This window comes from Panicum virgatum, chromosome 1N, assembly GCF_016808335.1.
Source record: "Panicum virgatum strain AP13 chromosome 1N, P.virgatum_v5, whole genome shotgun sequence".
In the NCBI taxonomy this organism is placed as follows: domain Eukaryota; kingdom Viridiplantae; phylum Streptophyta; class Magnoliopsida; order Poales; family Poaceae; genus Panicum; species Panicum virgatum.
The window spans coordinates 11,729,488-11,752,507 of record NC_053145.1 but is presented as its reverse complement, the minus strand read 5'-3'; the positions used below and the strand labels follow the sequence as shown (position 1 = coordinate 11,752,507).

The 23,020-nt window shown below is 43.0% G+C and overlaps 1 protein-coding gene and 2 long non-coding RNA genes across 4 annotated transcripts; all 3 read left to right on the top strand.

Moving 5' to 3' along the window:
* The first annotated feature begins 10,439 nt into the window (after positions 1-10,439).
* On the top strand, positions 10,440-14,601 carry LOC120653960. Its single transcript, XR_005666911.1, has 6 exons — positions 10,440-13,459; positions 13,562-13,822; positions 13,904-14,014; positions 14,113-14,189; positions 14,263-14,355; positions 14,439-14,601. It is a non-coding gene; the product is annotated as an uncharacterized LOC120653960 (long non-coding RNA).
* Positions 14,602-15,147: 546 nt separating this feature from the next.
* On the top strand, positions 15,148-17,552 carry LOC120655160. 2 transcript variants are annotated; one of them, XM_039932898.1, is made up of 4 exons: positions 15,148-15,454; positions 16,000-16,137; positions 16,855-16,996; positions 17,086-17,552. In XM_039932898.1, the coding sequence occupies exons 2-4, from the start codon at positions 16,013-16,015 to the stop codon at positions 17,302-17,304; spliced, it is 486 nt and encodes a 161-aa protein (XP_039788832.1). In that variant the 5' UTR covers positions 15,148-15,454; positions 16,000-16,012; the 3' UTR covers positions 17,305-17,552. The 2 variants fall into 2 exon arrangements, with proteins under 2 accessions (XP_039788832.1, XP_039788833.1); XM_039932899.1 differs by having other exon boundaries at positions 15,169-15,454; positions 17,092-17,552.
* Positions 17,553-20,704: 3,152 nt separating this feature from the next.
* On the top strand, positions 20,705-22,342 carry LOC120653959. The gene is made up of 2 exons (XR_005666910.1): positions 20,705-20,992; positions 22,100-22,342. It is a non-coding gene; the product is annotated as an uncharacterized LOC120653959 (long non-coding RNA).
* Positions 22,343-23,020: the final 678 nt, after the last annotated feature.

The following is a 23,020-nucleotide window of genomic DNA, read 5'->3' as shown; positions in this document are numbered from 1 at the left end:
AAACTTTGAGTAGGGATCTTAGATGAGACCCCTCTCGTTATCATAGGTTTAGTTGGGCGCTAGTCTTAATCGAGTCGTTTAGGTTTAGGTCAGTCTATTCGCGCCCTAGTCTTTATTTCATTCAGACTTGAGAACTTTGGCTCCCCAATGTTAATGCCGGCAGAGCCCCATTATCTTTCATATTTGGTTTGTTTTGTCTATGATCGAAGAGCAGGTCGAAAACAAGTGTGGGGGGAGATCCCATGAAGCTACACATCCACGATCACATTCACACGTCACGTGCACCTCCCGCTCCGATTCATGAGTTTGCACTACCTCACTCGTTTCCACCCTTTAGCGTTTCTAAACATGAGCGTAACTTTTCAAATCCTTGAACCTGTTTAAGAGATGTCCTAAATAAGAGCTCTTGATAGATGCCTTGCATAAATGTTTTTCATGCTGCGCTTGAGTTTGTGAACCATATTTTATAGGACCCATGATACTTAGTTGTTGACTAACGTGATATGTCTGGTTTGAAGTTGTTTGTCTCTTCCATGTTGGCCAGTCTAGGATTTTACTTATAAAAACAAAAACTAAGTTCTTGGTCTTATCTCTTTATCCACCATGCTACCAGAGCCATATAAAAAAATTCCACGCTATGTCTCTTGGCTACATGATTGAGCTTGATCAAATTTTGTGACCCATCATGGTTCTGCTCTGTTTACGCACTTGATTTAAGGTTTTATGTTCAGATGAATCATGTGCTCCTTAAATATTGTCTGACAATGTTAATCAAAAGAGAGAGAGAGAGAGAGAGAGAGAGAGAGAGAGAGAGAGAGAGAGAGAGAGAGAGAGAGAGAAAAGATGGCATGCCAAAGAAGCATGATTCAGCAATAAAATCAGACATGAAAAGGAGCATGTATTTATCTATGCACTAACTTGATCAGTCGTAAATATGAGTACACACCTGTGGATCCATTCTTTGATCTTGCAACAAATTTGGGCCAAGCAGACGACATTCTACCTCATCCATCGAAACTCCACAAACACCATCAAAACTGGTGAGGTGAAATAGAGATAAATGCTGGTAAGAAGTTATGAGCAACTCTGAGAGACCCATGGAGGAGAGTAAGACAATGAACAATTTTATACAAATATTTTTCAAAATCTCCAAGTCTGGCAACATGACAGGATGACACTGAAAGCCAAGATCATTCCGTTTTTCAACAGCTCAAGATATCATGATAGACACATTCAAGTTCACAAGCAAGAGCAAGGTATGACATGACTTTTGTGCATGATATTCTATTAGGAAGCTACCAGCGCACCTCAGTCCTGACCTTTACTCGGGATGAGCAAAGGGCCAAGTGTGGGGGATCTTGTTGACGGTCATTAACAACCAATTTCGACTGTCAACTCCTGTACAAAAAGGGACTAAAATGTGGAATAAATGCTAGGATAGGTTTAATTACTAACGAATTCCACAGGTGATGTTCTAGAATGTGTGCAGGACATAACATCTAGCAAATCAAGACGCAGCACGTGTCAAAATATGGAATAGATGGCCCACCAGAGCAAGAAACCAACATTACAAGAGCCAATACCTGTGCCAATTACAAGTGGGCCCAGGAAGGAACCCATGGACCGAAAGGGGAGGTCGGTGGGCCCACTGGGAGGCCGGCCGACCTGCTGGTCGGCCGACCAGGCCCATGGGCGCCACCGCCTCAACTTTGCCACGTGGTGCTCCATCACTGGCTCCCAATGTCGGTTCTGCAGAGAAGAGCTGCGATCTCAGGGTGGCTTCCTCCTATAAATACAAGGGGATTGGTAGAGGAATGAACACACACACACACATTACACCCTCTCAACTCACCTTTCTCCCTTGGAGCTTGAGGCCTTCATCCTAGATGCTTAGGTAGACTAGGAGGTGTAGAAGAAGAGGAGGAGAGTGAGGAGGAGTCAGGGGAAGTGCTGGGTCTGTCGGCACTCTTCTCCACTTGTACCTCGACGGATGCTTATTCGGTTGTAAGTGTTCGAGACTTTCTTTGTTTGTTTATTTGGAATTAGAGTTTAGATCGCTAGTTATCATCTCTGCTTTATATTAGTTGATGTGTATGCTAGCGAGTAGCATTTGATCTTAGCTTAAGGCCCCGGATAGAAAAGGGTAGTCTTGGCCAGGGCTAAGGTTAGTAGGGAAAAGCGTAGACGTGGTGTCTAGGCTGGACTATACCACTCAGTTGTCTGATAGTCCCACAGTTTGTAGAGGTAGCCAGCAGGTGGTGACAGCCCTGCTCGAGCCTTTTTGTAATCCTCCACGTTCGGATATCAGATAGAGCACATATTGGAGCTATCGGCTTGTATAATCCGGTCGACGTGATCTCTTCTTCTAGGCATAGATTCTAGATATAGAAAGTCCTCTCTTCTATTTTCTCCACACCGGCGTGTGTGTCCTTGGATGAACATGAACCTGTAGATAGCGTACTCACGTTCCCTAGTAGATACAATACCCTGGAATATTCCTGAGTGAAAGCTACAGCGGTATCCGTGCGCTTGCGTATTTTATTCGTGATGTTGCAAAATACCAACATTGATCTGCAATGTCGGTGAAACAAAGGGCTGAGAGGCCCCGGAGGTAGGCCGCCTGGCCCAAGATTCCAGCATCCGAGGAAAATACCCGAAGAATCAACGTCCAGGAGAGATCAGGAGCCGTCCACAGAAGGTCGGTGGCCAGATGGCACATTCCTTGGCCGGCGGGCCTAGGATGGGCCGCCCAACCCCACCTTTTAGCCTCTTGGCTCCCGGCTTCGAGTGGAAGTTAAGCACCACCTCTATAGTTGCGTGCATCGGGCGCTACCCGAATTACCGGCTTTCTACCAACCTTGGAAGCCTATAAATAGCACCCTCACCCTCACTTGTAAACACACACTTAAAGGAGCAATTCTCTCTTCTCATTTCTAGAGTACGTTAATAGTTGGAAGTTAGAGTTAAGTCGAGCTTGTCTCGGGGATCTAGAGTCGTCATCGGAGCTCGGTATAAGCTCTTGTATCTTTTCCTTTGACTATTTTAATATAAATAATTTTCTTTATTTCTTGAGTCAGCTTTAGTTTCCGCAAGTTATTTATCTTTCCAAGTACTAGTACTTGTCTGCGGGAGTAGTTTACCTCTAGTTCAGTTTAAGTTCTCTTTCTTGCCTTGTCGGAGCTTGTCTTATGGGTTTTCTTACCACAGTACCGTAGTGGTAGGTGGCAAGTGGTGACAGCCTTGTCCGTCCATCGTAGTCCACCACGTTTGGGTGCTTTCATAGCAGTAGTGCCGAAGGACATCGGGCTCCCTTCTCATCCCTGTCTGAGCCCTTCTCTTAGGCCGCCGAAGTAAGCTCCTGGTTCAACATCAAGATAGAAGCCTAGATTAGTTACACTGAGGCTAGCTCAGTAGTTTAGAAGTGTTTCAGGAGTCCTTTCTCGCTCGTTGTCCTCCAGCTGCTACCTCTCTAAGGTATAGAATCTCCTGTGTGTCAAACGGTCATAGACTGGCCATTTATCTTTACCCGTTATCTAGCTTACCCCTGCTGAATTAGTCGGTCTATAGATTCAGTAAAGGTTGCCACTACAATTTACGATACACTTTACCATAGTGCTTCCCTGAGGATTTCACTATACCCCGGAATACTCCGTGGTGAAGTGTTACATCGGTGATTCTATGTGCTTGCAGAATACTGTTGACGCTCCTTAGCGCCCCCAATTTGTATACCGCAAGCGCACGGTTCGTGTAGCTTTTCCCTTAGAGTATTCCCCCAAGGTTTATCAATCCACGGAACCAAAGATACAAGAAACAATCTACTAGCATAAAGATTCCTTTGTGTTGAGATGGTGAAAAACGAATCTAATCTACTAAAAACAATAAACACCGAAGGTAGCAAGAGAAAGTTAGAGATAACCAATCTAGATCACCTAGATCATGCATATGTTGTAGTTCCAGCTAGATGTAGTGAAGTAAGATAGATGTGAATCTCAATGAAAAGCATCTTTAAACTCAAAATCTCCAATCCGATCCCTTGATACCCCACCTACTCAGTGGCAACGCCCTGTCACAACACCCCCCTTTGGATGAAAGTACCCTGAAGCAAGTCGAACCCCCTTTGGTAGTTCCGCCATGAACCTCTAGCCACCATGACTACAAGATCATGCTAAGCGATCTATCTCGATAATAGATCTAGGATGAAGCAAACCCAAAGAACAGAACGAAATCGAAAGAGAGAGCATGGTCGCTAAACATTCGGAATCACAAATAACTTCACCATGAATGATTGTACATCACAAGATCACAACCGGGGCCCTACCTTGATCTTGATGATCCTAGCTCCAGAACTCCGACGTGGTCTTTCTTGCAAGGTTCCCACATCGGCTAGGGCAAACCCTAGACAACTAGCACGACCCTCGGCTCTCCGAGAGGTGTCCCTCTATCTTCTCTGCTCCTTGGCGTCGTCTCCCGAATTGATCTCCTAGTGAACCTTGGGGAGGGGTCTTTAAATAGCCTCAGGAAACCCTAGGTCAAAGGGGAGGCCGAACCGCCACAAAAAGGGGCTGGGCCGGCCGGCCCAATGGACCCAGGCCGGCCGGCCTGGCCCATTTCTTCGCCGCCTCGTGTCCTCCTTTCTCCCCAAGTCTCTTGGAGTCTTCTAGAGTTTATGCCTTTCACGATTGCACCCCATTAGACGTCGTTATCTTCGAGATTTCTTCAAGGAAAAGGATAGGATGGAAAATCCTTCCTTAAATCTCTCTTTGCTTTGCTTAGCCCCGGAGTATCTTGATCTTATCTTGTGGGCTTTGTCCTTTGCACTTCATTGGAGGGTGGATGTGCATGAACGGGCCTCTAATCATCATGGCCTTCGGTCCTTTGTTCGGGCTTTGGCCTTCGTCTTTCTTCGTGTCATCGCATGAACGTGGGCCTCGTCATTTCATGCTCCAAAATTGGTCAAAACCCTGCAAAAACGAAGTACCTCCAAAATATATGTGCAAACACGAAAATGACCAATAATTGGGCCGAGGTTAGGATGGTTAGTGATTTTGATATTAAATTCATGCCATTATCAAAGTTAAACAGGGGATAAAATGGATACTTAAGGAGCGCCAACAAATACCTATTCAGATTGAGCATAAGAGACACCAATAGCAAGATTGCTTCATCAATTTTGAATGAAATATGTAGGTTTCGAAATTTTTCGGTTCACTGCAGTGTACCTTATTCTGTCAATTCTTTCGGTGTACTGTAGGTGATCGTAGAGATGAATTCACAGTAGATATTCACCATGGTGGTTTTTTGTTGGTTCTAGGAGTCTCAGATCATATGTTGATGAAGGGTATCTTGGTTTGATTGTATAAAGGCAGATACATGCATGGTCTCCTTTGTGTTTTCCGGACTTTGCAAAGTAGCTAGGCTACTGTAGCAATCCGAGTTTGTAGATATATTGGCTAGTTCCAGGAAAGATAGTGGCAGGTGGTTTTTGTCTCATAGTTTCAGATACTAACAATAATGTAATGGCAGCTTGTGCAGAGGATGTCAAAAATCTGGTAGCATATTTTGATCATGAGGACTTGTCCGATTCAGTCAATTGGGATGATGTTGTTGCAAATCTATTGTCTGAATTGCCAAAGGTCATCAGCCCATGCAAAAGTGCAGTTCGCAGAGAATAATCATACTAGAAAGTTGCCTATTTTCTACACAAATTTGGAGAACATTTTAAAAGAACCGGGTTTTTGTAAGGAGAACCTGACTCCCTGTATCTTGGATTGTTAGGGGCACTGGTCAGTGGAAGATCACCAATGTCAGACAGCCTCACACATGTTCATCCTCGAAACCAAAGCAAGTTCATGCATAGTGCACCACACGTTACCTTGCGCATTGGATTCTTAGTATTGTTCAGAAGTGTAGTGATACATCAGTTCCTTCGCTTATGGAGTCGATTTTCCCCTTTACTTGTTCCCATGTGAAGTACTCGAAAGCATGGTGTGCAAAACAACATGTTATAGCTCTGTTGTGAGGAGATTGGCTAGTGTCATATGCCAGGGTGCCCAGGGTCTTGATCGGCGTTGTCCCTCTTCAATCCAGGCATTCGATAGTTCACCTACACAGAAACATGATGCTCCCTCGCAACGGAGTACAAGCATGTTTTACAAAGGGTGTTCTGGTGCTTTTCCCAATGTGCTGAATCATTCCAGCATTGCCGACCTGTGATCCTCGTAGATGCCACATTCTTGACGGATAAATACTAGGGGGCACTAATGATGTTTGTTGTCGTGGACCCTGAGAAGCATCTAGTTCCGCTAGCATTTACTTTGACCGAAGGAGAAAACAACAACAGCTAGTCATGGTTCATGAAGCTTGTGTGGCGGTACGTATTGGCTCCCTTGAGGCAAGTTTGTATGATATCTGACCGGCACAATGGTATCCTAAGCTGCATTAAAGAGCATATGGATGGATTCCCCCCTCTTGTGCATAGGTGGTGCATGCGGCACTTTGCAGCAAACATGTGGAGGCATCCGAAAAAGAAGGAAGTAATTGGGAAGCTTAAGTTGCTTTGTTCAGTGTGCACGGAGAAAGCTTTTCAGGAAAAGCTTTTCAGCCTGCATGGCGAGACAGCCTTGTCGCGCCGGCGCATGTGGCGCGACAAGGTTGGCCACGTTAGATCCCCCATGTCGCAGTACCGGGCTGGCCTGCCAGCGTGGCGACCCTGTTGCCCCACATGCAACAACATGACAAAGCTTTCCTTTCACGCTAGCCGCAGCAGCACGACCAAACAGGCTACCTAGTGCAAATTAAGATTAAGTCGGATTAAACATCAAATAATCTTAAAAAAGGTTAAAAATAAAAAATTCCACAAAAGTGTCTATGTCAAATTTCCCATTTCCTGACATGAAGCCCACGCGTGCTCAATGACCAGCAAGGCAGGCCCTCTTCCTTGCTTCTGCACAAAAAGCCCAGCGGCTCTTGGCTTGCTTCAAGCCTTCAACAATTGGCAGCCCAGCAGGCAGCCACCACCGAAGCACTGCTGCTGCCAGCATGCCCCTGTTCATCTTCTTCCCCAATCCTCTCTGCTCCAGCGTGGCCAGTGGGCTCTAGCTCGCGCTCACATTAGGCCAGAAACGATTTGTGCTGGTACCGCCCTTTTACCATGCTGGCAGGCGTAGTTGGCGCCCGCCAGCACAAAACCATCAGGGCCCACTTGGCCAGCGTCCACCAGCACAGAAGGAATATGTGCTCGCGGGCCACCTAACAGCCCGCCGGCAAAGATTGGCATCTTTGTGTTGGCGGTCAGTTATGTGGCCCGCTAGCACAAATACGTTCTGTGCTGGCGAATGTCTTCTGTGGCCTGCCAGCACAAAGCCTTCCCCAAAATGGCACGAACTGCATCTTCTCCAGACAGCCTTCTCTTTGGACTGTGATCGAGAGGAGCTTGGGTACAACTCAAAAATCACCAAATACAAGGGGGAAGGTTTTGTTCTTGAATTCCTTGAAGGAGCTGACTCTAAAAGGTAAGTTTGTGCCATATCTAGCTTCTTTTTCAAGTTTAATCCATCTTCTAGAGCTTAAATTGTGTTTCTTTGGAGGAGGGCATCCATGGTGTTCTTCCTCATTCTAGAGGCAATTGAGCTAGAAGTTTGTTTCCATCCTTCCTTGGATGATTAGGTGGACATGATTGAACAATTAGTTACAAGTTTTAATATTTTTTCCTCAAATAGAAGCTTGAAAATCATCTAGATCTAGATCTAAGTCTAGGAAAAATAGGAGAGAGAAAGAGTATGAGCTTGGTTTTAGTAATAAGAGTTTGCTTTTTTATCTATTATTATCTATAACTAGGAGCTTGTCTTTCAATCTTAATAAATTTTAGATAATATTTTCCTACTTTAAATGTTATCAAAATAAATTAATTGAGTTTTATTTAATATTACATTTATTACCATAGGGAGGTAAATTGATCTAGCACTAAGAGCTTGCTTTTCATTGTTAATAAGATTTAGAAAATTTTACATACTATAATATAATTGTTGTCAAAATAAATTACATCAGTGATTAATTGAGTTTTGTTTAGTATTACATTTATTGTCATAGAAAGCTTCAAGATGGATATGGCATAAAGAGACATTCAGATTCTTTCATGTTGGGAGTATCAAAGTTGTTGTGGCCGCGAAAGAGCACGCTCACAGTAAGAGGACAAAGCAAATCAGTTGTCCATGCTTTGACTGCAAGAACAATATAGTATGGGAGAACACTGAAGTAATCAAGACACATTTGATCCAGCGGGGTTTTATGGTTGATTACAAGGTTTGGATACACCATGGTGAGGCACAATTAACTACCAACACATGCATCAACAATGTCAATGATGAAGTGCGTGTTGCTGATGAAGATGATGATGAGGATCCCGGTGATCATGGTATAATGCATGATGGCGATCTTGAAAATGAAAATGGTGACCACGCAGGTGTCAATGATGATTTGCGTGCTCAAGAAGAAGAGGAGCATGATATCGATATGGAGGAAGTGTTGCTAGGTAGTGCTAAAGGGTTAGAGCACTTCGAAACACTGAAGAAGGCCGCAAAGGACTGTATGTATGATGGTTGTGGGAAGGGGTGGACAGTCTTGCATTTCGTGCTTCATCTTCTTATATAAAGCTAAGTTCTGTTGGTCTGATAATAGTTTCAATGATCTGCTTATTCATCTTAGTCAATTGCTTCCGAAGGCAAACTTTGTTCCCAAAAACACATATGAAGCGAAGAAGCTTATCAATCCACTGAAAATACATGTGCAAGCTTGTCCAAACCACTGCATACTATACCGTGGTGACTATGCGGCATTGACTAAGTGACCAAATTGTGAAGCTAGTTGTTACAAAAGCAATGCCAGTTTTAGTGAGGACGGTGTCGGATCCACAGTCGGAAACTAGAGGAAGAGGAATCAAACAAAAGTGCAGGTTGTCAAGTAGAGGATGATACTTGTATCCGTATTGCAACGGGTCAACACAAAATTCCTGCCTTGGTGATGTGGTACCTTCCAGTGATCGACCGCTTGAAGAGTTTGTTCTCAAATCCTAACACTATGCTAAACTGATGATGTGGCATGACGATCGGCCCATAAAGAATGATCGAAAGCTTCGACACCCATTCGACGCTCTCTAGTGGAAGACTTTCGATGCCAATCATGAGCTCTTTGGAAACGAAAAAAGGAATGTACTATTCACATTGAGCACCGACGGGATGAATCCATTTGGTGAAAGAAGCAGCACACACAGCACACGGCCGGTGCTGCTGACCATATTCAACCTTCCACCATGGCTATGTCACAAGCGGAAGTACCTTCTGCTAACCATTGTCATACAAGGGCCGAAGCAACCAAGCATTGACAATTTGACATAGATGTTTTTCTGCCGTTGCTTGAACATATGCAGACATTATGGAATAAGGGAGTTCGGATTGGGGATGAGTACCGGTAGGAGCACTTCACACTATGAGTAATTATATTTGTTACCATCAATGACTATCCCGCCCTATTTGCCCTACTTGGACAAATAAAAGGAAAGACGGCTTGCGTTGTATGTGTGGATAAAACAGCATCTGTTAATCTTACGGAATCTATGAAGACAGTGTACATGCACCACCAATGCTTCTTAATGAGTACGCACAAATACTAAAAGATGAAGGAAAAATTTGATGTCACCTATGAGAAAGATGAGGCTCCTCAATCGGTTACAGGACAACCAGTGTGTGAAATGTTCCAGAAAATCATGTTCAAGCCTGGAAAGAAGTCAGCACCCGGTGCTGAAAACAAAAAGAAAAAGAGGAATAAACAGGATGAAACTACAGAAGTTGTCGACGATGTACCATTCAAGAAGATGTCTATCTTCTTCAAGTATTTGCCATACTGGAAGGAGTTGGCGGTATGCCATGACATTGATGGTATGCATCTACAGAAGAATGTGTTTGATATGTCCTGGCCGGTGCATTAAGTGGCCCGCCAGGACAGCTCCTCCGCATCATATAGCGCAGTGCCCCCACCCCCATCGAAAATTTTCTAAGTCCTGGTGCAAAATCGAAACGACGCCGTTAGGCTGCCAAAACTTCCCGCCGCACCGCCGCCGCCAACGGTTTCCCCCGCCATCCGCCGCGCTGGCCCCGAGCGCCGCCGGCCCTCTTCTCTCCACGAGCCTCGTCCTCTTCGCCTCTGGCCCCGCATCGCCGACCCTCGAGCGCCGCCCGCCCCGCCACCCCACGCCTTCTCCGACATGTCGACGCCGCCTGCCCCTACCCCGACGACCGTGCCACCACCCTCCTCCCCGCCGAAGCAGCCGCCCCTTCCCCCATTGATTATTTTTTTAATTTATAGCAATTTTATTACATTTGCAAATTGGTTATTTAAATGTGATAGAAATTGGTTATAGAAATAGTCTTACTAGAATAGTTTTACTAGAATTTTTGTTTTACTAGAATTGATGGGAGTATGAGACCCCAGAGTTTACATGTAGCTTCCATGGCATGGGTCAAATATAAATTGATAGGAGTATGAGACCCCAGAGTTAATTTATTTGAAATTTTCTATCTCATTTGGGCGGTTTCCGGTAAAAAGGGTGCCCTGAATTGTTGACTTCCTAGGCAGAAATTCTTGGTCAAATTGTTATTTCAGCACCATATGTATCCCTCTGTTCCAAAATATACCTATTTTCCTTACTATAGGCTGGAATTATCCTTAATCTAAAAAAAATACAAATGAGGAGACTTTGACCTTATATGTATCCCTCCGTTCCAAAATATGCCTATTTTTAGAACTTTCTCTAGAATTGGCAACACAAAAAATAATATTAATTAATATTTTCTAGAATTGGTTATAGAATTTACTACAATAGTTCTACTAGAATTTTTTTACTAGAATAGTTTCACTAGAATTCTTGTTTTACTAGAATAGTTTTTACTAGAATAGTTTTACTAGAATTTTTTTTACTAGAATAGCATTTTTTTAGAATTGGTTATAGAATTTGTGAAATTTTTAATTTGTGTTGGCAATAAGAAAAAGATAAATAATTACAGATTATGGAGCCTACAAATGAACCACATGTATGCAAAGTAGTTGAGACTACATTGCCAGAGGCCGAGGAATCATCGGACGAGGATGGATATTCTTCTGGTGGTTTTTTAACACCAGATGAATATCAACCAAGCCCACTGAGGCATCATCGACGCCTAGACGCAGAAGACCCTGAATACGATCCATACGTGGAGGTAGAACTAGTTGTATAATGTTTTAGTTATATGCATCATTTGATCATATATATGAAGATAACAAATGCATCTATTATTTGCTCTATAGAACGATGTAGAATCACCAGAGCAGTCCCCACGGCGACAACATAGAATTAGCATCGTTGAAGAGGACGTCGTAGTCTCTGGCCCACAACCTTCGACTACTACAACTTCAACTAGTAAGCCGAAACGTAAACGTGGGCAGCGAAGCGAGAATTAGATCCCTAAAGTGTGTCTTGTAGTAGAAGAGGTTAGTCCCAGAGGCAAGCCCATATTACCAGAAAGGATATGGGCTAGATTTTGGCATGTATGTGGAGCCATTGCTGGGGATCAACTACAGACCTGGATCACCACTAATGATTGGAAGAAGGTGCCCGATTCGGTTAAGAAGTCTATGTGGGCTGCACTGCAAGCATGCTTCAGGTTCCCTAAAGGTAAACCGAAGGAAGATGCAAGGAAATTTATGATGATCACCCTAAGGACAGCTTTCAGGAACTTCCGGCATACTATCCATAAAGATTATGTCAAGAAAGGGTTGAGTGCTAAAAGCAAATTCAGGAAGATTCCTGATATGATGTGGGAAGAGTTCAAACTGATGAAGAATGTGCCGGAGGGAAAAGCTTTGAGTCAACAGATGACCGAGAAGGCTCAAAAGGCTGCTGAGAATCCCTATCACTTGGGTGTGGGTGGCTACAATGGCATGATCCCTCAATGGAGGAGAGAGAGGAAGAAGAACAAAGGAAAGCAGGTTTACCGGATCCGTTTGAAGGCATTTTTGAGCATGCTAAGTACCGGTGCCTAGCTCGACGACCAAGATACAGAGGGGGCAAGGTTGTATTCGAGAACCCGGCCACTGCGAAACTTTATGAAAGGTTGGCGCAGATCGTTGAGGTGCAACAACAAGGTCTTTTCCATCCTGACAGGTAGAAAGGATCAACTAACCGCTGCAATTGGCACCCTAGAGCACTCTGGACGTGTTCGTGGGGTTTCATCATCATTGCCCTGGAAACAAGCATTTCCTAATGACCCCGACTATAGGAAGCGTGACCGTTACAAGAAAGACCTTGAAGAAAATATGAGAGCAATCACAAAGGAAGAATTCTCTCAATTATTGGCAAGGCAGTAGGGATCCTTTGTGCCAAATGCGGCAGAAGCTAACCAAGATGTGATGGTTGTTCAATCTGGATTGATTGCTCCGAGCAGTGTCGGGTCCACGACACAACATTGGTATCCAGTTGATGACATACAAGTGGATACAACTTGTACGCTGGTTGTGTCATATAGAAGGAAACTAAATAAGTTTCAAGAAGTCGCAACTGCCATGGCGGTAACGGGTCACGTGTTTCCAAGACTACCTACTCCATAATATGCCTGTGTACAAGTTATTAAGGTGATGGACTCTACATGCGAGTTAGACATTACTACTGATGACGGGATTGAGGTTCTTGGAGATGCGATCAATCAATACGTCCAGTGGCATCGACGAGATAACATTTTGCAAGGTTGTCTGAGCCAAGAACTACAACCCTGATCAGAGGCAAACATAGAGCACGCAGCGCTATCACCCGTCCCAGAAGGAAATAATCGGGAGGAGGATCAAATAACATCTGCAGGCAATGACGGAGTAGATGATTTTCCACCTTAGGATCCGACACCAGCAGAGCCACATTTATCAGAAGCTAACATTGAGGCTGAGTGACCCGTCTTGCCATCATAGAAATCACCACCCAAGATCACAAATGCCATCACCGCAAGCCCCACCAAAGATGCCGGAAATACCTCATGTGCTCACTACATATGAAAAGGCACCATCTGCAAATGTTGATAAGATTCTAAGGTCAATGAATAAGATGCCTTCATCGTCCAAAAATAAGGAAAAGACGCCTTTATGAAGGGACATAGATCTAATGGATCTTTTCTCACATGAAGCTGAGATATGCCCGGAACAATATGTGCATGGCAGGCCATTCTTGCCTCGCGTGGATTTACAGCTGAACCCATGGGAATTAAAAAAAGTTCCATGGCTGGATCATGACAGCGATGAAGCAAGGGATCAAGGAAATCACCGTGATGGTCCCACCTTCTATTTTCAACAACCCAGTCGCGCATCAAATAATTGATTTTGAGGACTTACAAAGACTTTACCATCCGCAACATATGGACGTCAATCTCATTATTGTGTTCTGCCTGTAAGTCTATATATATATACACACACACATATGTCTCATACATGCGAATTATATTACTGCATGGTACCGGCTGACATGTACGTCCGACGTCTATCTTTGTAGGATGCAATGGCTGGAGGAAGAGAAGACACAAAAAGCACAAGGTCACGTACCTTGACCCAGTGCGATTTCACAAGACCGAGCACATCTTCAAAATGACCAAAAAGGTAAAAGAACAACAAAAAACTACGAAGACGAAAAAGGGAAAAATGAGATCAAAGAAGAGGCACACAAAAAAGAAAGGCACAAGGTGCCCGTCTACATTGCAAAAGTGATGCTGAAGAGGGTTGACAAGAATGGGATCATGGCTCCATATGGATTTGAGTAAGTTTGCTTTAATTGCCATATAATATGTGATAATTAATGTTAATGTACCATATAATAAATTATGTTGTTATTATGCAGCAACCATTGGATTGCTATAATGATTAATCCCAAGATCGGCAGAGCAGTGGTCCTAGACTCATCCGACTATGAGCAAAAACGATACATGGAGTTCATAGGCATTTTACAAAAGTAAGATGTTCATTGACATTCAATTCCATACATATTTATGTTGTCAATAATTTATGCGTTCCTAAGTTACCTTACTTTATGTCATTGTAACCTTAAAGCACATACCACCTTTATGTCATAAAAGGCGGGCCACATCTACCGGAAGGAAATTATGAACATACGATATCATTTTCATGTAAGAACATAGAACTTCATCTTTATTGGTTATGTAATTATGCACTTCTAATATATAATTGTTTTTTATGAAGTGCCACAAGCAACCTCCTAGCTCCATGCTATGTGGATACTATGTGTGCGAGTTCCTTAGAAATAGTGGGAGGTACCGGACAAACCCTGAAAACGTAAGTCATATATATTGTACTATATACTAACTACATGATTTATCATGACACATGAACATACTACATCTTACTATTTTTTTCAGGTGCTTATCATCCCTACGACCAGCAGTAGACTGGACGATAGAGACATCGACAATATTTGCCTGACATAGCAAGGTTCATCCAACGCGAGATTTGTCATCTGGTGGGCGAATACTTTGACCATGGTGGGGTGCTGGCTTTGGACGAGCACAAGAATATTAGCAACTGGACAAACGATAAATAATGGTTGTTTATCTTTGAATAATTTGTGTAAATATTATTTTAAACATGTTGGATGCTTGTTACTAAATATTATTTGCTTGGAAACATTAGTCATTTTAATTGATGCATCATGTTAAAGTATTGATGCAACGTACAGTGATAGATAGCAAGAAATATTAACTTTAAATTAATGGGAAATAAACTTAAAAATAAAATTATAACCATATGTAAAATCTATTTGTTAAAAAAATTGTGCCGACGGTCAACTTAAGCTACCCACCAATCTGTGCTGGCGGGTGGCTTAGTTGACCGCCAGCACAGATACTAACTGTGCTGGTGGGTAAGACGCCCGCCAGCACATATTGCCATTTGTGCTGGTACACAAGTGCTGGCGGGCGGGTCACCCGCCAACACAGATACGATTTGGCCGCTATGCCAAATCATTTCTGGCCTAGTGTCACGCCTTAGGAATGCTAGAGGGCAAGCCCGTGCCCAGCCTTTTCGCCACTCGCCGTTCCAGCTTGGCGTAGCGATCACGCCGCCCGCTGCGCTATAGGCCGAGCACTGAAACCGCTTTGCCATGGCTTGGATCCTTGCGCGAAGCTTGCTTGCCTGTCCCCGCCTGACTGCCTTTTGCTGCTGTGCGCTAGTCGCTAGCTGCGTCCTACAAAAACCCTCCGGCAGCCTCTCCACGAGAGAAAAGACTACAGGAATAATTGAAGCCAGAGAGAGGGGAGGCTGGAGAAGGAGAAGCAGAGGACGAGAGAGCCCGCGAGATCGAGGAGGAGCTGACGCCAACGCCGACGACAACCGCGAGCCGGAGCAGCTGCCGCCGGGAGCCACTACGTCAACGACGGTGAGCCACCACAAGCTAGCCTCCGCTTTTTTTTTACCTCGCCGACGGCCGTTGCCTTGTTTATTTGCCTGCCTGACCGACCTCGTTCTGAGCCGTGCCTGACCGACCTCGTTCGGAGCCGCACCTAGCCTAGCTGAACCTGCACGAAGCAGAGTAGCTGCTACTATGTATTCACTCAAACCATGTCCGTACTGGCGTTATAGTCTAACCATGAGCTTCAACCTTGCTTTGCTTGTGCATTACTGGCCGCATGCTCAACCTTACCATGGTCGTTGCCGCCCCATGCTGCCAGACTGTGCCGCTAGCCTTTGCGCCGAGCTTTGACACGCATGTGACCTAGCTAGCGCCAAACCGTCGCCAATCGCCATCCTCTGCCGCCGCTCAACTTCGCTGCGGACACCGTGATCCCGAGCAACTTCTTCAAAAGTTCTAGTATCATTATTTTTCGTTTAACCACCTTTGCGTTCAAAGGTATATATGTATATAAGCTTCGATCTTATTCTTCTGTGCTTCTCTGTGTACTCTTATTAGCTCCTCTTTTCCAGGTTGGTGCGGATCATGGCGTGCCCTAAACATTTGTGGCTTCTGTTTTCGAAGTTGATCTGCTTTGCAGCCACCTTGACCTCGATGATGATATACTCTTGGAACGTCGGCACCGGCCGTATCCGCATCAGGGCTTTCAAGTATTACTATTTGTTACCCGAGGCTTTACTATTATTGCTTTTTAATTAACATAATTGCTAATCCATCACGTATTTGCCTACGCAATCTCAGCTCACCATTAGTTTTGAGAAAGTAATTATGTAGTTGCAATTCATCACTTGTCGATGTACCGTGTATTATTATTTATTTGAGCTACACTGGTGTAAAGTTCAACCAAATTGCTGATTCTGACACTCAAAGCTATAGTCATGTATAATTTTGGGGTCACAAAGTAAATTAATCTACTATGTGCTTCGTCCATGTTTCAACTTCTTTAAGAAAGCAATGAATAAATAAATATGTGTAATTTACAGCATTGCGATGCCTTAGATCAATTTGTATGAACTAGAGGTTGCACTACGAGAAAATAGAAAAGGAAGACCATGATATAGTATTCAGATTACTTATGTAATAAGTAGAATCACAGGATCTATGGCAGACGATGATACACACTATGACACTATGTAATTATTAAGGAGATCGCAATATTGCTTACCCTTAGATGCCTACGTACATGACTAATTTTTTAAGCTTTTTTGTTTTCCCTTATTTCCTTGCTTTTAGTTTTTTTTGGCAGTGTCTTGAACACCACCTCTTGTTTTCATACTCCTATTTGTTCGATTTATGCCAGACCACAAATTCTTATTTATTTGATTGGGTTACTAACTGATATACCATCATCGATCTCGTACATGCAGCTACATGTATCTAGCCTTGATGTTGCAAATCTCAGTGTGCACGCTTGAGTTGATGTTTCAGTCTATGAGCATCTACTTTGGGTCGACCACCCCGGCGCCCAATCATCTATTGCTCTGCCTATTACTGATCATCGGTGATTGGGTACGTTGTTCTACCGTACCACATATAAATTGTTAAATATTGCATGCACACGATTATACTGATACATATACATATTCATGTGCGTGCAGGTGCAGGTGCTGGCATTGTTTACAGTGGGTACAGCGTGCACCAAAGATCAATTCATCAGGTCCGTCGTCGTAAGGGCCATGATCCACTGCGTGCTGTCACTGGCAGCAGGGGTATCCGCTGTTGTCGCGGCCTTTCTGACCTCGGAGATCGGCAGATCGCCAAAGCTCGTCACCGTCAAGCACAGGCGTAGATATCTGAGAACACAAATGCGTGTGTAGCATACACATGCAGTAGATGCATGCTACCTATATAGCTAGTAGATGCCTGAATAATTGGACTGTACTACGTGTGGCTGAACCTTTTCGTGCACTTCTAGGATATTTCCACTGTAGTGTCTACCTGTACAATATATCCATTATATGTTTTCTCGTAATTGAACTGAACACTATCAAGGATATTTCCACTGTAAGATCCACTAAAAGGACGTTTGTAGTTGCAAAGAAAGGCATGCATCATTGGTGACTTATCCCTGAACTTACATCAATCATCAGTTATATCTAGAAAGAATTGCGAGCAGAGGACAGACACTTTGGATGGATGATAGAGCCAATTGACTAAGGACAAAGCTGACATAAACCAGAGAACTTCACCCAAACCAGAAAGCAGCAATATAATTGCACACCTCAAGTTCTTAATTCTACCAAAAAAAAAGTATGCCAATTGCAATGACCAAAGCCCCAAAATCCACGAAGCCCAATATTTTCAAAAGAAATAGAAATGGCCCGGTGAAACTATCCTAAAGGGGCCAAGGTAGACAAAAAAAAATCATGTAACTTAGTTTAAAACATCCTCACACACATCACCACTAAAACTACTTCACTACTTCAAAATGATGAGGAAAACTGGCGTCATCACCAAATATTGCCGCGCCAAGGTTTCTGGCTAGTTTGAACTAAATACCATCTAACACCAAATAAGTTTTTAGTTTTTCGATAAATAAAAATTTAACAAACTATATATATTTGGCTGTGAATGCTGATCATAATGGGAGCTTCATGTAGGCACCAATTGATGTCATTATTTATTAACTAACTGCAAATTTCAAAAAAAAATCATAACAATGTAAACGACTAAAGCAATCAAACAGCAACTAATGACTGCCTTGTTGCACATAAAAAATTTGTTTCACCAGCCAAAGCAGCAAGAGAAGAAAACAAGCAATATGATGGATGGATGCAGCAGCCAAGCAACAGATGATGTACCGGTAAAAATTTTATTGTTCATATATCATCTTAATGTCAATTGCTCAGTGCCTTGATGGAACTATATATCAGCTTGTTATCCACATCCTATCCAGGGAGCAAACCACTCCGGTAGCATCTTCCGTCCATCGTCTACTCTCCAACGCAAGGCAATGCAAGCACACCAGTGACTCAAGCAAGCAGCTCGCTATGTTCCTTGTTGCTTACACAAGAACACTTCTCCATCTGCATCGATTATCTTCTTAGCACCAACGAAAGTGCTCCTCCGATCCCTAAAGACATATAGAAAAAGATCCAAGCAACGCCTCCTTGAAATCTTTTTCCTTCACTGCCAACTCGACTTAAGCTTCAATCCAATCCACCATCCTCCAATCTCCCTGCTCTTTCCTTCTCTTTTCCTCCCTCCTTTGCTTCCGAATCCAAAAGAGATCAACCAAAGCACCACCAGTCCTTCCTTTTTGCTAGTTCACACTCCTCTTCCAAGTAACATGGTGACCACAACAATCCTTTAGCCGTGAGTAGCAGTACTATTCAGGGGCGACGCTAGGTTCAGTATGCCTGGTGCCAATAATGCACCCTGGATAAGAATTTTTTTTTTTGCCACTAGATAGGCTTATATTCACCATGAATTACGAAATTTTTCTGTATGGTCATTGAAGATTGCACCATGCTAATGAATTCGGAGCTAGCTTGGCCCCTGGTATTATTGACACTTGAGTAATGCAGGAGCAACAGCAGCTTCGATGTTCTAATTGAGTTATCGCATATGCTGCAACGATGGGAAGACATGGATGTCATATATGCGCCATACCACATCCAGTAAGTCTAATATCAATCATTTCATATAATAAATCATTGCTCTGATCCATGCCTACAAATCGTATATAATATTTATTTGTAGGAATCATTGAATTACTTTCCACTTACAGCCAAAAGAAGGAAAAGTCCTTTATTTGACTCATTGGATTGGCCAAAGAGTATATACCAAGATATCACATACATCCTAAGATTGTGAGAGAATTTCTTATCTTTCCTATGTACAACATTGTAATTTATCCACAAAAGACATATACGAAATAATTTTCCATTTCTTTCATTTTATTAGGGCTTGCCGGTTCTATATTCCTAAAAGAGGAGCTCATCCTACTTACAGAATAAAGGAAATGACTATGCGCACACACTTCCCGTACCATAAGCAACCTTTCGGTTCCGTGCACTGTGGGTATTACACGTGCGAGCATATGAGGGTGCAAGGGAAATACACTACTGATCCCGAACGCATAAGGGGATACTCTTTATTAGAGATAGATGCATGCATATATGCACATTGTTTTTTACTATAAATAACACTTGCTTAAATTTTCCATGTATTAATTAATTGCACGATCATCCTGATATGCACCATGGACAGCTCCAAGAGAAACAACTTCTAAATATAGTCGATGATTTGTGTCATTTCATTCTGCATGAAGTGGTCAACATGAAAGACAAATTTTTTTGATGAAAGACAAGAATTAGCAACAGATGATAAATACATTTCACTTCTGAGTGGCACAAACAAGGGCATGATTCTCCCTAATGTAGCGTGCCTAGGGAATAGGGAAAAAACATGTATTCAATATGAACTGTAACGATGTACTCTAATGATGTTTTATTTTCATATAATTTAATTTTGTTTGCGTAAGTATTTTTTATCCACCATATTCGACGTGTCCATCGCGAACAAGCTTGACAGATCAAAATTGGCGGGAATCCAAATTTTTAAAAATAACGGGAAACGGAAACGTACATTTTAAATTCGAATCTCTGAGTTTTTGGTGGGTTTGGAACCCATTTTCAGGGGCCGACCAGCTGCCCCCTACATAACCATTTTCAGGGGCAGGTGGGGGTGACCCGCCCCTCAAAAATACATTTGTAGCAGCGAAAACTAGCAACGGATGCAATATACACCTCTAAAAATAGGTTTTTACCCGCTCCTACAAACCCTTTTTATAGTAGTGCTAGACCGTGCCCAATTAGCTTCGTGCCGGGCCAAAAAGCCAAGTCATGGGCCTCGGACCGGATGGAAATCTGTACTTGCTAAGTTACTACTAACCAGTATTGCTAAGCATTAAATTATTCCTGCAAGTAGTAGTACAAGCTAGTGGGTATTGTTGAGAAAAAAAAGACTGGTACAAGCTAGTGGCTATTGCCGAGAAAGAAAAAGACTGGTGCAAGACTAGAAGCTAAACCCGGTGATCTTTTTGCTTTGCCAGACATGAGCTCGGATCTTTTTGCTTTACCGACCACTGGAACCTGTCCACTGAAAGTGAAACCGCGCTTTGCCCTGCCTCGGATCCTTCCGCGCGCGAAGCTCCCTTTGCCTACCGCCGCCTGACCGCCTTTTGCTGCTATAAGCTAGCTTCGTCTTACAAAACCCCCTGCCCAACACTCTGCACACCTATCGATTAGCAGCTTATTAGCACCAACGTAAGTGCTCCTCCCTAAAGACACAGCGAAAAAATCCAAGCAATGCCACCTCTGAGATCTTTTCCCTCCACTGCCAACTCGAGTTAAGCTTCAATTCAATCTACCATCCTCCAATCTCCCTGCTCTTTCCTTCTCTTTTCCTCCCTCGTTTGCTTCCAAATCCAAAAGAGATCAGCCAAAGCACCACCAGTCCTTCCTTTTCGCTAGCTGACGCGCTCCTCTTCCAAGTAACATGGTGAGTAGGATGGATTCGGATGTTTATTCGAATGTCAGATTTTTTGTCATTTTTCTTCGATTATGGACAAATAAGATATAGAATTTACTATGTAAATTCATAGCCTTGTATTTAACATTGATCTTGTAAAGATTCATAAAAACTAAACCTCAAATTTATCATATATATTCTCAAATAATAGATATAAAAATTTGAATACGGATCGGATACGGATTCGAATCTTTTTTCACCTTTTTAATTGTAGGGAGCAAATAATACATAAAAAATATATACAAAATTTTATTCTTATGTGTAATAATATGGTTGATAATATAAAAAAAGATTAGCATAAAATTTTAAGCATATCTATTTTAAAATATCAAATTTGTTCTAAGAATTCGGATGTCTAGATCCATCCTTTGGTGACCACAACAATGCTTTTAGTAGTGAGTAGCAGTACTGTTCAGGGGCGACGCTAGGTTCAGTATGCCTGGTGCCAATTCACACCCGGGATAAAAAAAAAATTGCCACTAGCTAGTAGACTTATATTCACCATGAATTACTAAATTTTTTTCTATATATGGTCTTTGAAGATTATTGCACCATGCTAATAAATTCAGAGCTAGCTTCGCCCCTAGTAGTACTATTGACACTTGAGTTATGCAGGAGCTGCAGCAGCTCTGTTGTTCTAATTGGGTTTATTTTCCAAGTATGTTATCATCATGAACAATTTAGGAATCTTGGAAGAAGAAATCAAACATCTTGTTGCATTAATAGGCTGCTGTTAATGCTAGTACTTTTTTCTGCCAGTAACAAACTGAAGCAATCAGACGCAACTTTGAGTTAAAGTTCTTGCTCTCTAGATATCCTAATTTTCTGTGCCAAGCATTGTGGTTGTCCCGTTGAGAAGGACATGTCTGAACTCCAATGCCACAACATGCAACATAGAGGAGTGCTTTTACATAACTGTTGTCCTTCTAAACCTTTCAAGCACGTATGCACATTGCACACTGCAAAGATATAAACATGGTTATCCCAGTGCTAACTGCTTGCTAGAATAGACTCTTATTGGACAATTGACCAAGTTACTACTAACCTGTAGTGCTAAGCAGTAAAATATTCCTGCAGGTAGTAGCAAAAGCTAGTGGGTATTGTCGAGAAAGAAAAAGACTGGTACAAGCTAGTGGCTATTGTCGAGAAAGAAAAAGACTGGTCACTGGTGCAAGACTGCAAGCTAAACCTAGGTGCTTTGTGATATACTGATATCCAATGGTTGGACATGAGCTCTTACAATATTTTTTTAGAAAAGGCTAAGGGCGATTGAGGTAATTCCCAATCGAATCAATACAAAATACATCTATTTTTTGTTCCTCTCAAACCCTAGCTTTTCCAAACCCTAGATTGCTTTCTTACTTCGTCTCTACGGCGTTTGAAGACGTTCTGAGTGGCCTGCCGACCTCAGAGCAACCCTACGTTCACGAGCTCTGACGGGGTCCCTCCCGAGCTCGCTGTTCTAGGTCTTCGCGAGTTCCCTGCCTGCACCGGTCAGACCGGTCGGCGAAACCGGTCAGACCGGTCCGCCCAGGGTTTTTGCTGTGCTGATCATTATGATGATCGTCTCGCGTTCTAGCACATTCAGGTGTGTTTGGCGCGATTCTGTGTCAACATACTTTTTGGCAACTCCGCTGGGGACAGATTAATCTGGTTTCAAAACCGATCTAATCTATTCCTCAAAGAAGATGAGCACCTCAGTGATCGACAAAGACAACATCATCACAGCTACGATGGAGGAGCTCACCGAAGAGGAGCGCAAGGCCTACCTTATTGTGGAGGAGCATGTCAAAGCTCAATTCCTGAAGGGCTGCAAGAAGGATCATGGTGGCCTCGTCAAGAGGGTGGAGGAGTTCGTACTGCCGTCTCTCAAGCTTACCAAAGATAAGATTGAAGAGATACCCAATGTAAACCTCTCTCCCTCTGATATGTTTGATAAGATGTCATCCATGATGGATCAAAAAATTGTTGCTGCACAAGCCGCTGCGGGTGATGTTT